The sequence below is a fragment of the Bos grunniens genome, chromosome 3 (assembly GCF_055505025.1).
Source record: "Bos grunniens cultivar Pamir isolate PY7600 chromosome 3, Bosgru_T2T1.0, whole genome shotgun sequence".
NCBI classification, from domain to species: domain Eukaryota; kingdom Metazoa; phylum Chordata; class Mammalia; order Artiodactyla; family Bovidae; genus Bos; species Bos grunniens.
The window spans coordinates 91855701-91870544 of NC_141167.1; the positions used below are offsets into that span (position 1 = coordinate 91855701).

Sequence of the window (14844 nt, forward strand, 5' to 3'; positions counted from 1 at the left end):
GAAAGTGATGATGATACCATATTCCAAAGAGGCCTCTTCCCATATCCTCTTCTCAGCATCACGATGAGATATTCCTCCCAGACACAATTAGACAACATTGTATGTGTAAAACTATACTCACCTTTTTGGTAAACTAGGAGAATAAGATTTTGCTTTTATGTTGGGATTTTGCTCAAAAACTGAATCCTTTGCTTGAATCTTCAAGAGAAGTAAGAGATTGATTTTTAGTGAAGCGATGGTCATGATAGATTTTAACATTCATAAGATGGAAAACTTATTTCTCAAAAAATATAAAGATTTAAAATAATTCATGAAAGAATCATATGAGTTTCCAAAATATTGAATGTAGCAAGAACTTGTTCACATACTGAGATCAAAAGGATCAAAATAAAAGATTAGTGTTATGGAGATTAAGAAGGACTTGCTTATAGCATCATCTTTCATATGTAAAAGTTTTAAAATGTTGTTTACTTAAAATACAACTTTATGCTCAAAAACATTGTACTTTCAGAAATTTCATCATCTCAGCTTTTTATGTTATATCCTCATGCCTGCTCCATCTTTTTCTTCCTTACTGTGCTCCAACTATACCAGTTTTCTTGCCATTCCTTAAGTATACCAAATTCATTTCCAATTCAAAGCTTTTACTATTCTTTCTGATTGAAATACCCTTGTTCAATACATTTTGCATGGTTGGTTCTTTCTAAAGTGATTATCCTCTACTTAAATGTCACCTATGTAAGGAAACCTTCCCTGACCACTCAACCTAAAATCACATTCCCACCCACCTGCACAAACGCTCTCAATCTTTATTTTCTTCATAGCAATTATCACATTACGAAATTTGTTATTGTGACTCATGGAATCCAAGCTACCAGCAATTGTAAAAAATATCCTGCCTTTGGAGCTGTTTAAATTTGTTTTCTAAAAAGTCAGCAGTGATAAGATTCCACTTGTAATGGGTTTAATTGTGACTCTCAAAAAGATATGTTGAAATCTAATCCCTGAAATCTGTGAATGTGGTTTTATTTGGAAATAGGATTTTTCCAGATGTAATTTAAGATGAGATCATATTGGATTATAGTGGGCCCTAATATGATGACTTGTGTCCTTATAAGAAGAGAAAGCACAGGGAGAATATGGTGTGATGATGGAGACAGAGACTGGAGCGATGTATCTGCAAGCCAAAGAACACCAAGGATTTCTGGAAACACCAAAAAATAGGAATAGGCAAGGAAAATTCTTCCCCTAGAGCTCTGAGACCATGGCCTTGATGACACCTTGGTTTTAGACTTTGTGACTCCAGAATTGTGAATTTTAAGCCCTCCTTGGTTTACAGTACTTGTTACAGTAAGCCTAGTAAACTGATACAGAAAATTTAATACTCCACTTTTAATAATGAATAGAACAATCAGAAGATCAACAAAGAAATAGAGGACAGACATGGATAATCAAATTTTGGTTTTGTTGGTTTTCTCTATTGTTTTTTTATTGTAAACTGAAAAGAACTAACAAACGCTTATAGAACACTCTACCCAGCAACACAGACATTCTTCTCAAACATTTATGGAATGTTCTCTAGGACAGACCATATATTAGGCCACAAAACAAGCTTTAATGAATTTTTAAAAATAGAAGTCATACAAAGTATCTTTTTCAATTAGAATGGATTGAGACTAGAAATGAATAACAGAGGAAAATCTGGAAAATTCACACAGATGTATAAATTAAACTGTGTTAAACAACTAGCGGGTCAAAGGAGAAATCACAATAGAAATGAGAGAATACTTAGAAGTAAATGAAAATACATCATACCAAAATATACGGGATACAGTGAAAGCAGTTCTCAGAGGTAAATTTACAACTGTAAATGTGTAAAAGAAAGATTTCAAATTAATTATTTAACTGTACATCTTAAGGAACTAGCATAAGAACAAGCTAAACCCAAAGCCAGCTGAAGTAAGGAAATATTAAAAGATTATAGCAGAGATAAATGAAATAGAGACTAAGAAAACAATGGAGAAAACCAACAAAACCAAAATTTGATCCTTTGAAAAGATCAGTAAAAATTCACAAACCTTTAACTAGATGGACAAAGGGAAAAAGAGAAGACTAAAATTGCTAAAATCTCAAATTACGGAAATAAAAGTGGGGACATTATGCCCAATTTCATAGAAATAAAAAATATACATAATAATAGGAACAATTGTATGCCAACAAATTGTATAACCTGGATTAAATGGACAAATTCCTGAAATACTTGATCAACCAACACTGACTCAGAAAGAAATGCAAAATCTGAATAGACCTACAACTGGTGAGTAGACTGAATCAGTAATCAAATATTTTCCCAACAAAGAAAAGTCCAGGATCAGACAGCTTCACTGGTGAATTCTACCAAGCGTTTAAGGAAGAATAAACACCTGCACAAACTCTTCCTAAAAACTGACTGACAGTGCCAAGTCGATCACCTATGAGAACAGTAAATCCCTGTTACCAAAACTGGACAAAGATGCTACAAGCAAAAGACGAATATTCTTCATGAATATTGATGCAAAGTCCTCAATAAAATACTAGCAAACTGAATTCAGTGTAGGAAAAGAATTACACCCTTTGACCAACTGGGATTTATTTCCAGAGGGCAAGGAATCTTGTGCAACAATCTTCAACATAAGAAATCAGTGTAACATATCATATTAAGAGAATTAAAGGGAAGAAATCCACATGATCATATCAATTGATGCAGAAAAATTTGACAAATTCTTGATAAAAATATTCTAACAACCTAGGAATTTAAGGGAACTTCCTCGATATGATAAAGGTTATATATGAAAAACCTACAGCTAATATCATACTCAATTGGTGAAAGATTACAAGCTTTCTCCCAAGATCAGGCATATGACAAGGATGCCAATTTTTACCACTTTTAGTCAACATAATACTGGAGGGTCTGGCCAGAGCAATTAGGCACAAAAAAAACAAAGGTATCAAAATGGAAAAGAAGTAAGTAAAGTTATCTTCATTCGCAGATGACATGATTTTATATGTGGAAGGATTCCACACACATACACACACACACACAATTGCAAGACCTAATAAACCAATTCAGCAAAGTTGCAGAATATGTAGTCAACACACAAAAACCAGTTGCATTACTATAAAATAACAATAAACAATCTGAAAAAATTAGAAAAGCAATTAGCATCAAAAATATACATACTAATGAATAAATTTAACCAAAGAAATGAAAGACTTATATGCTGAAAACTACAAAGCATTGCTGACCAAAAAAAGGGGAGACATTCTATGTTCATGAAGTGGATGATATTATTGTTACAATATCATTACCCAAAGTAATCTACAGATTCAGTGCAATCCCTATCAAAACGATGCCTTTGCAGAAATAGAAAACCTCATCTTAAAATTCATGCAGAATCTCAAGGGACTCTGGCTAGCTAAAACAATCTTGAAAAAGAAGAGCAAAGGTGAAGGACTTAAACTTCCTGTTATCAAGAGGTACTACAAACAGTAATACAATAAAGTTGTAATAAAACTTAGGTAATAAGTTTTACAATATGTAAAACTTACCAATAAAACAATATGGTACTGACATTGAACAGCCATACAGATTAATGGAATAAAACAGAGAGCCTAACAGTAAACTCACAGAAAGAGCAACTGATTGTTTAAAATATTTATTTGGCTATGTCAGGTCTTATTTGTGGCATGCAGGATCTTTGACGTTTGTTGAAGTATGTGGGATCTAGTTCCCTGACCAGGGATTGAACCTGGGTTCCCTGCATCAAGAATGTGGAGTCTTAGCCACTGGACCACCAGGGAAATCAATGAGCAATTGATTTTTGATGAGGTTGCCTAGAGCATTCAATGGAGAAGAGACAGCCTTTTCAACAAATGATGCTGGGAAACTGGGCATCTACCTGCGAAAAAAATGTTGGATTCTTGCAGTATATACAAAGATTAACTCAGAATGGATCAAATACCTAAACATAAGAGCTAAAACTAAACCTCTTAGAAGAAAACAGAAAGCTTCACGGCATTGGGTCTGGCAATGATTTCATATATATGACACCAAAGGCACTATCAACAAAACAAAAAAAGAGACAAATTGGATTTTATGAAAATTAAAAACTTATATGCATCAAAGTGCAAAATCAACAGAGTGAAAGGGCAACACACATATATCTGATAAAGATTAACATCCAGAATATTTAGAGAACTTCTAAGACTCAAAAACAACCAACTCAAAAATGGAAAAAAGACACAAAAACAGACATATGGACAATGGAAAAGAATAGAGAGTCCAGAAGTAAACCCACACACCTACAGTCAATTAATTTTCAACAGAAGAGGCAAGAATATACAATGGAGAAAAACAGTCTCTTCAGCAAGTTGTGGTGGAAAAGTTGGACAGCTGAATGTAAAACAATGAAATTAGACCACACCCTCATATCATACACAAAAATTAACTCAAAATGGCTTGAAGACTTAAATATAAGATATGACACCATAAAAATCCTAGAAGAGAATTCTCTAACATAAATTGTACCAATGTTTTCTTAGGTCAATCTCCCAAAGCAACAGAATAAAAGCTAATATAAACAAACGGAACCCAATCAAACTAACAAGCTTTTGCACAGCAAAGGAAACCATAAATAAACAAAAAGACAACCTAGGAACTAGGAAAAATATTTGCAAATAATATAACCAACAAGAGATTAATTTCCAGAATACACAGCTCATACAACTCAATGACAAAAAAACAAACAATCCAATTGAAAAAAGGGCAGAAGACCTAAATAGACATTTCTCCAAAGATACACAGGTGGCCAAAACACATATGAAAAGATGCTCATCATTGCTAATTATTAGAGAAATGCAAATCAAAACTATGAGGTACTACCTCACACCAGTCTGAATGACCATCATTAATTCTACAAATACTGGATAGGGTAGGGAGAAAAGGGAGCCCTCTTACACTGTTGATGGGAATGTAAATTGGTACAGTCACAATGGAAAACAGTATGGAGGATCCTCAAAAAACTGAAGTCATAAAATCCAGCAATCCCACTCCTGGGCATATATCCAGACAAAACTATAATTAAAAAACATTATTTTTTTAAAAAAGAAACTTGTTTTCAACAAAGAAGGAAGAAAAGATGCATGCACCCTTATGTTCATAGCAGCACAATTTATAATAGCTAAGATATGGAAGCTATTTAAATGTCCATCAACAGATGAATAAACAAGATGTGATATATATATACACATATATATTTATATTTTAATACATGTGTGTGTATATATATATATGTTAGTTGTTTAGTCATTAAGTTGTGTTCAACTCTTTGCAACCCCATAGACTAGAGTCTGCCAGGCTCCTCTGTCGCGATCCCTGGGTCAGGAAGATCCCCTGGAGAAGGAAATGGAAACCCACTCCAGTATTCTTGCCTGGGAAATCCCGTGGACATAGGAGCCTGGCGGGCTACAGTCCATGGGGTCACCAAAGAACTGGACACAACTTAGTGACTAAACAACAACAATAACAATTTTTTATTGTATGCATTTAGGTGCTATAAACTTTGCTCTGGAGCTGTGTGTGACAAATCTCAATATGTGGTATTTTTGTATTTTTATTCAGTTCAATGTGGTTTTCAGAAATTTCTCTTTAAACTTCCTTTTTTGAGTCAATGGATTTTTTCGAAGAGTCTTATGTGGTTTCCAAGTACTTGGTTCTTGTTATTTTTCTGTTATCAACTTTGATTTTCATTCCATAGAACTCAGAGAATACATTCTATATGATATCAATTCTTTATATTTTTGAGATTGTTTAACGGCCCAGGATGTGATCCACCTTGGTATACGTTCAATCAGGACTTGAAAAGAATGTATATTCTTGTGTTATTAGGTGGAGACTCCTATAAATATCAATTTGATCCTGTTGGTGGTGGTGGTATTAAGTTTTCACATATTCTTGCGCAGTTCCTGCTGAGTTCTATACATTTTGAGAGAGGGGTATTGAAGTCTCCAAATATAACTGTGGATTTTTCTATTGCTCCTTTTAATCCTATCAGTTTTTGCTTCACCTATCTTGCAGGTCTGGTCCATACACACTTAGGATTGTTCAATACATCTTACTGGTGGATTGACCCTTTTATCATTATACAATATCCCTCCCTTTCTGTGGGAGAATAACTCTTTATTCTGAGGTCTCTCTGTTATTAATATGGTTACTCCTGCTTTCCCTTTATTCATGTTTACACAATATATATTTTTCTAATCCTTTATTTTAAACCAACTTAAATATTTGAAACGTATTTCTTACAAACAGCATATAGTTGGGTCATGTTTTCAATACATGCTGCCAATCTGTCTATTAATTGGTATATTTGTACTACTTACTTTCAGTGTAATTATTAATGTGGTAGAGCTTAAGTCTCCAACTTTACCTGTTGTTTTCTGTTTGTTCTTCATTTCTCATTTCTTTTTCCTGCCTTTTTCTCTTTCCTGCATATTTAGAATTTCATTTTGATTTACCTATAATGTTTTTTAAAATATATCTTTGTACAGTTTTTGGAGGAGTGGCTCTAGTAATTACACCATATATTCATGACTTATCAAAGTCTGTAAGTGTTCAGTTCAGTCAGTTCAGTTCAGTCGCTCAGTCGTGTCCGACTCTTTGCGACCCCATGAATCACAGCATGCCAGGCCTCCCTGTCCATCACCAACTCCCGGAGTTCACCCAGACTCACGTCCATCGAGTCAGTGATGCCTTCCAGCCATCTCATCCTCTGCCGTCCCCTTCTCCTCCTGCCCCCAATCCCTCCCAGCATCAGAGTCTTTTCCAATTAGTCAACTCTTTGCATGAGGTGGCCAAAGTACTGGCGTTTCAGCTTTAGCATCATTCCTTCCAAAGAAATCCCAGGGCTGATCTTCAGAATGGACTGGTTGGATCTCCTTGCAGTCCAAGGGACTCTCAAGAGTCTTCTCCAACACCACAGTTCAAAAGCATCAAGTATTACTGTTTTACTAATTCAATACAGAAGCCTTACCTCCCTTTACGTGTATAACCCTTCCTTTTTCATAATGCAGTTGCCTTACATATTTCTTCTAATACATTTAGAACCATATCAATGTTATAATTTTCACTTCAATCATTAAATAATTTAGAAAAATCAAGAGAAAAAGGAAAACCTATTATATTTACCCATGTTGCTTACCATATTATTTTTTCCTTTCCTTTCTATTTAGAAAAATTGCTTTGCCATTTTCTTAGGGTAGGTCTATCTATTGGCAACAAATCCCCTTAGTTTTTCTTCACCTGAGAGTGTCTTGATTTCGCCTTCATTCTTGAAGGATATTTTTTACTGGATGTAGAAATCTGTTGACAAGCTTTTTTCCTTCAGCACTTGTAAAATACTGTGCCACTTCCTTCTGGCCCCCATGTTTTCTGATGACATATTAATTTTCATTCTAATTATTTCGGCCCTTCAGTTAATATCATTTTTCTTTGGCTGCTTCCTAGAATTTTTTTATTTAGTTTTCTGAAGTTTACTTATGATGAGAATTTCAGTACTTTTTTAGACTTGCCTTTTTTCTCCTTTCCTCCTTGGACATCAATGACATTAATGCTAGGGGTTTTGTTATTGTCACTTAGTTTCCTAAAGCTCTATATTTTATTTTTATTTTATTTTTTTAGTCTATTTTATTTCTATTGCTTAAATTGGGCAGTTTCTGTTGTTTTGTCTTTCAATTCATTAATTCTTTCCTTGTGTCCTGTACTCTGCTCTTAAATCCATTCTACTGAGCTGTTTTGTTTCCATTACCGTTATTTTTCAAATGTAAAATTCCTTTTCGGTTCTTCTTTATATCTTCTCTTTCTTTGCAAGGTCTTTATATTACTTTGCTGAGACTTTTTATTTTTTCATTTGTTTTAACATGCCTGTAATTGCTCACTGAAGCATTTTAATCATGGCTGCTTTAGAATCTTTGTCAGATAATCCTTACATCTCTGTCGTCTTAGTGTTGTCATCTGTTGATTGTCTTTTACTCATTTGGTTTGAGATCCTCCTGGTGCTTGGTATGACAAATGATTTTTCACATGAAATCTAGATGTTTTTGTATTGTTATATTATTCTCTTTTAACTGGGGTAGCTTTTAAAAACCCATTCTGACAGGGGAAAGAAGAAGGGTGGGGGTGCTACCTCATTACTGCCTTGCCATTGCCAAGTGGATTCAGTCCCCACCAGTTTTCTCAGTCTCTGTTAACACCTGAAGGGAGACACCATGGAAGAGGCTCTCCAGGTGGTCTCTATTGACACCATGGTCTGGGTGGTCTCATTACTGCTGGATAATGTTGAAAGTCCTGACTCTCCACTAGGCCTCTTCTGACACTCCATCAGTGGAGAGACGCTGGGGTACCAGGTTACTGCCATGTAGAAACTCAGGCTCCCCACCTGGTTTCCATTGACACTGCAGGGAAACCTCATTTCAGGCCAGTGGAAATAAAACTCCTAGCTCTTTACTTGACTTTTTCTTGTTTTAAATGATTGTATATTTTTCTTTATTAGATTGATCACAAGAATGACACATAACACTGTCCTTCTGATAGAGTATTTATAGCTGACCTGTTGTCCTTCTCTGTATTACCATTTTTGTGAGGATGGAAATCTAGGCTCTCCACTTCTTTGTTGGCATAGGTGGGGTTGGGGGCCATTTTTTTCTTTGGTGTTGACTGAAGTAAAATACTTAGTATCTTAAAGTTTTCTGGTTTGCTGGACTGCCCCTTTCCTGGTTCTTTTACTGGAGAGAGCAGGATTTTGTTGGTTTATTGTTGTCTGTCCAATTTGTTGGTTTCTTCAGTTCCAAATCTGTGATATATGAAGAAAAAGAAAACTCAAGGAACTCACCTTCATGTCATTCCTTGGGTCCCAGTGTTCCTAGATGGTCTGTCTTCTCTCCATCTTTCAGAGTCTTCTTATATTTATTTTATATGTATGTTGTCCAGGGTTTCTAGTTGTATTTAGTGGAAAGAATAGGGGAAAGTATATCTACTTGATATTCCCAGAAACAGAAGTCCTCCTTGGCTGAGGTTAATCAGTTCCTTCTGTGGGAGGTTGAACCATGTTCCTATGTTCCTATGTTCCTATTTATTGACTAAGGGCACACTCCAAACAACTCAACTGTCTGGAGCCATGGGCTATATCTAAGTACTGACATTTCCTAGAACCTAAAGTATTAAACCACATACTCCACCAGCATGTTAGGAGAATATTCTTTGTTCAAGAAGGTTTTATTTGAAAAGCAAGGATATGACTGTATCATCATGTCAAAGGAGAAAATCCATGTGATCATTCTATAAATGCAAAGATATGCAGTTGATAGACTTCAACGTTCTTTCTGAAAAAATTCTTAATAAAATAGAAGTCAATTAATACTTCCTTTAAACAATTAAAAGATATATCTCAGACTTCCCTGGTGGTCCAGAAGAATTTGCCTGCCAATGCAGGAAACACAGGTTCAATCCCTGGTCTGGAAAAATCTCACATGCCATGAGGCAACTGAGCCCTTGCGCCACAGCTACTGAGCCCATACTCTAAACCCCGCAAGCTGCAACTATGAAGCCCATGCACCTAGAGCCCATGCTCTGCAACAAGAGAAGCCACCACAATGAGGAGCTTGCACACGGCAACGGAGAGTAGCCCCCACTTGCCACAGCTAGAGAAAGCCCTCCCACAGCAGTGAAGACCCAGCACAGCCAAAAAAGATAATAAAATAAACAAATAAAATAACTCCAATCAAATCAACATCACAGTTAGTAGTAAAACATGAGAATCTCTTCCACTAAAATTAGGTCATGCAATCACTTCTGTTATTTAAACTTGTTTTGGGACTACGAGCCAACGAAGTAGGCATGAACAGGATGTAAGTAACAATGTCTGGCAACTATATTCTTGTTTTCATCTCCTTCTCCTACACTTTTTCTTCAGAGCTGACATTCACTATAGGATTGCATAGTTCATTCTCTAGCCTCAAGAGTTTTTTTTTATTTTTTCTTTTTCACTCCAAATGCTTCATCATTCAAGTGATAGGAGTTGTGAGAGTCACATCTTATATACTTTGTATTCTTAATACTGTGAAAACAGTAGGTACTCAGTGAATATTTTCAGATGCATAATACAAAATGTGGTGTCAAAATTTTAATTAATTTGTATATATTACATACACCCTGGAAGGTCAGTCAATAATTTAGTCTTATTAAGGTTTGTTCAGAATCTAATATTTTGTGATTCCAAATATTTGACATCAATTTTTGTGATGAGCTCAAAATAACGTATTTAGAATGCTCAATATTTTTCAATTAGAATTTGGTCAAATCATAATTGTTTTCATACCCAACATTTTCAGCTAAGAATCCTTTGGATATTCTAAAATATTTTCAAAATTTGATGATACATATGCCATCAAAATGAAGCTTGAGTAACCTGAAAAATCATGTAAAGTATTCAACTACAATTTCACTTTATAATTGTCACTCTAACTTCTAACTTGCTGCATGACTGTCTAAAACATGAAAACAGAATATATGCTTGCCCTTTCACCCACTCCTATGGTTTCTAAATTGAGCTTAAAATGGTATGCAAAAGGTTAACCAAGACATTAATTTTCTAAGTTAAAGTACTTCAATTAAATTGTCCTTCTTCACAGGAGATTTATAGTGCAGCCGCATGCACATCTGACACTCCAGTTTAGTTGTGATGATAAATTATAAGTCGCCCTGCAACTAATCTGAGATCCTTTGACCAAAATCAACACGAAAACATTTTTTTTACAAAACATAAAATTTAAAATGTACCTCTGTTCCAGAGTGTTTATCCCCGATAATATCCATCTGTCTCGTAAATAGTTCTAATACAGCGTTGTAGACCAGTTCATACTGTTGCTGAAGAGCATCGCAAACCGGAACAAATGAAAATAAACAAATCTTGGTGAACTAACAGAATCTCAGGAGTATGAACACCAATCAAATCCTAGTATAGCAAACCTGAAACATTAGTTTAATGATAGTGCCTTATGTCTGTGCAGCCCATGTCAGGTTTCAAAACATTTTTAGGATGCTAGAAACAGCTAAATATTTGATCTACCTCTAGCTAATATACAAGGACCTTGCAGCATGCTTTTTATATTCTAACCCCACTTTCTTATTTCTCTTTCCTTCCACCATCCTCTCTCACAAAAGTTTGCTCACACTTTAAAATTTTCATTCCAGGGACTTCCCTGGAGGTCCAGTGTTTAAGACTCTGCTCTTCCATTGCAAGGGGCACAGGTTTGATCCCTGGTGGGGAAACTAAAATTCTGCATGCCACATGGCCAAAAAAAATTGTTTTTTATTTCATTCCAGATGCATTTTTTCGGGGGTAATTCATCTCTTCTGGGAAAAGGTAGATTAATGTTGTTGATGGCTAACAGATAGCTTCAATATGACTCTCACAGTTGATCTGTAAAGTAGCTAGGTTGTTAACCCTGTTAATGATTTGTCTGAGATCATTCAGAAGTAATTTCAATGTCTTGGGTTAGTACCTGAACCTTTGACTCTTAGTTTAGTGCATTTGGATCAAGCTGCTGAAAGTCTGTCTTAGCAAAGGATACCAAAGAAAAGAAGACCACTAAATAGAGTTTGGAAATTTGTGGTTATAAAGGAATTCCACTGCAGAGAAATGAGACCGCTATAATTACAGGTTTATGGGTTTTTACTACCTTGTTTTTGCCTCTGTACCTGCTCAAGCACTTGATTTTTGGATCTATTTTTCATCTAAATAGGCCTATTCAGGTTTTTCAATGACACTTCACACAATCGTGTACAAACAAAATATAACTTTTGCCAAAAATAATTGTAGCAGGAGAATAGTGCAGAGTCTGTATCATCCAACATAGCCATTGTCCCACTCTTCAATTTTTTCTAAAGAAGACAGGAAAATCAGACAGGAAGCACTCATCTGGTTACAGTGCTGTTTCCTGGTTAGAGCAGTATCAGAAAAAGCAGCTACAGCAGATAAGTTATTTGTCCAAATAGTTGTTGATAATGCCAAAATGTGAAAGCTCACTTAAAACTATGTTAGCTGTCTTCCAACTCTTACATGGACTTTTTCTGAAATGATGTATGGCTTTATTTATTGATTCAGTAATACAGTTTAATGTTATACAATTAGGTTGCATACTTCCTGGAATCTTTATACATCTACATGGATTGGCCTTAACTCTGACAGCCTTAACCAGCCAATGCTTTCATTTCACATAAACATTTCATTTCACATAAAATAAAGGTTGAATATAGAAAACACCTACAGTCATACACATGAAAAAGAATTCTCTTTTTCCACTAACTATTAGTGGAAAACCTGTGTGGGCCAAACAGAAGGTTTATATTATAATAGCTCTTAATTTTTTCCCTTTGATTTAGAACTTTTACATAAAAACATCTAAAGTGCCATTGTCATTGTTTTACTTCTAAACCTGTGTTCAAGTTCATTTGTAAGTGCTTTAAACACTGCTGCTGCTGCTAAGTCGCTTCAGTCGTGTCCGACTCTGTGTGACCCCATAGACAGCAGCCCACCAGGCTCCCCCGTCCCTGGGATTCTCCAGGCAAGAACACTGGAGTGGGTTGCCATTTCCTTCTCCAATGCACAAAAGTGAAAAGTGAAAGTGAAGTCACTCAGTCGTGTCCGACTCTTTGCGACCCCATGGACTGCAGCCTACCAGGCTCCTCCATCCATGGGATTTTCCAGGCAAGAGTACTGGAGTGGGTTGCCATTGCCTTCTCCAGCTTTAAACACTAGGGTCTTACTATTTTAGCAATAAGAAATAGTTCTAACAAACTATGCAAAATGTGCTGTGTGCTTAGGTTCTACAGTCGTGTCCAACTCTTTGTGACCCTATGGACTGTAGACCACCAGGCTCCTCTGTCCATGGGATTTTCCCGGCAAGTATACTGGAGTGGTTTGCCACTCTCTCCTCCAGGGGATCTTCCCAACCCAGGGATGGAATCTATGTCTCCTGCGTCTCTCGCTTTGTACACAGATTGTTTATCCCTGAGTCATCAGAGATACCCGTGAAAAAGGTCTCTTTCCTAAAAAAAAACAATGACTGTTTGATGAAAGAATGAATGGGTGAATGCTTAACTCTATCTTAAAGATGGAGGCCATTTAGAAATATAGGTAAAATTATTAGTGTTGAAATATGGATACAATATGGGTGTTGGGCTTCCCTGGTGGCTAAGATGGTAAAGAAGCTGCCTACAATACAGAAGACCCAGGTTCAATCCTTGGGTTGGGAAGATCCTCTGGAGAAGGGAATGGCCACCCATTCCATTATTCTTGCCTGGAGAATTCCATGGATAGAGAAGCCTGTCAGGAGAATTCCATTGTTAGAGAAGTCCATGGGGTCGCAAAGAGTCAGACACATGTGGGTGCTGAAATATTATAGAATGTGAGAGATTTGGGCTGGGAATGTTTCACCTAAGAGGTAGAATGTGAGCTGGAGAAGAGAGAACAGGTGGAAAGCATTTCTAATGGAATGAATAGGTATGAGCACTCTGGGGTAGGTTAATCATATACTATGATACACATATAATCATATATATATATATATATAAGATTGTTGTAATTGTGGAGTTTTAAATTTTTTTTTAATATGCATACAATAAGGACCAGGAAAAAACTATAGAAAAATAGTAACAGTGACTCTCTCTAGGTGACAGGATTATGGATGATTTTTAAACTTTTTATTATTTTCTAAAATGAAGAAAATAATATAATTCTCCAGATTCTGTTACCATCTCCTGAAGAAGAAATTACAAATCTCTAATTTTGTATGGTTTCAGAAATGAATTACCACCACAAAATTTCAGGTTAACCTGACCCAGCTATTTCTTTCCAATAGGTCAAATAGTTTGTAGATTTTTTTTAAATATCCTTTGTAAGAAATATTGCTTTCTTAATATTTTCTGAACAGACAATAAAATATAAGGAATGAAAGGAATTTGGTCCAGGGCAAGGGATACAGGAAAAATATTGGGATATTTAGAGTTAAAGGAAGTGGAAATGGACCAAAACCCTCGATAGTAAAGCAGTCAGCTATTTTTGGATGCCTTGCTGTTACCAAATAAAGAGATGGAACCAGACTCAGACATGTTATATTATTCACCATAGTCCATACCTGAGTTTGAACTAATGAAGGCCTCTGTGTTCGCATTTCCTGGATCAAACTAAAAACACTGAAGTTCTCAGGAATTATCTATCAAATAAAAGGAAAAAATATCTTACTCTTTTGTTCCTATCTAGAAAAAAAGAATGCACTTTTAAAACTAACGAGGTTTTTCATCACTTGAACCATTACTTAGAGCTTATGAAATACTGAAGAAACTCTTCAGAATGATTTCACATTGGGTGATCAAATGTCTGAAGTTAAAAATATAATGAGGGAACACCCCACTCACACCAATGGACAGATCATCAAAACAGAAAATTAATAAGGAAACACAAGTTTTAAATGATACATTAGATGAGATGAATCTCATTGATATCTTCAGGACATTCCATCCAAATGTAGAAGAATACACCTTCTCAAGTGCACATGGAACATTCTCCAGGATAGACCACATCTTGGGTCACAAATCAAACCTCAGTAAATTAAAGAAAATTGAAATCATATCAGGCATCTTCTCTGACCACAACACTACGAGCGAAGATATCAATTACAAGAAAAAAAAAACTGTAAGAAACACAAACACGTGGAGATTAAACAACACATTTCTAAATAACCAAGAGG

At 35.6% G+C, this 14844-nt stretch overlaps 1 protein-coding gene across 1 annotated transcript in view; it reads right to left on the minus strand.

Annotated features, from left to right (window-relative positions):
* Positions 1-14844, minus strand: part of PTPN22 (protein tyrosine phosphatase non-receptor type 22) — a 59143-nt gene that overhangs the window by 19642 nt on the left and 24657 nt on the right. Inside the window, exons 10-12 of the mRNA XM_086391955.1 lie at positions 14233-14310; positions 10874-10960; positions 122-198 (exon numbers count right to left, since the gene is read on the minus strand). Coding sequence (XP_086248081.1) covers positions 122-198; positions 10874-10960; positions 14233-14310 — 242 coding nt within the window. The remainder of the gene's footprint in view (positions 1-121; positions 199-10873; positions 10961-14232; positions 14311-14844) is intronic.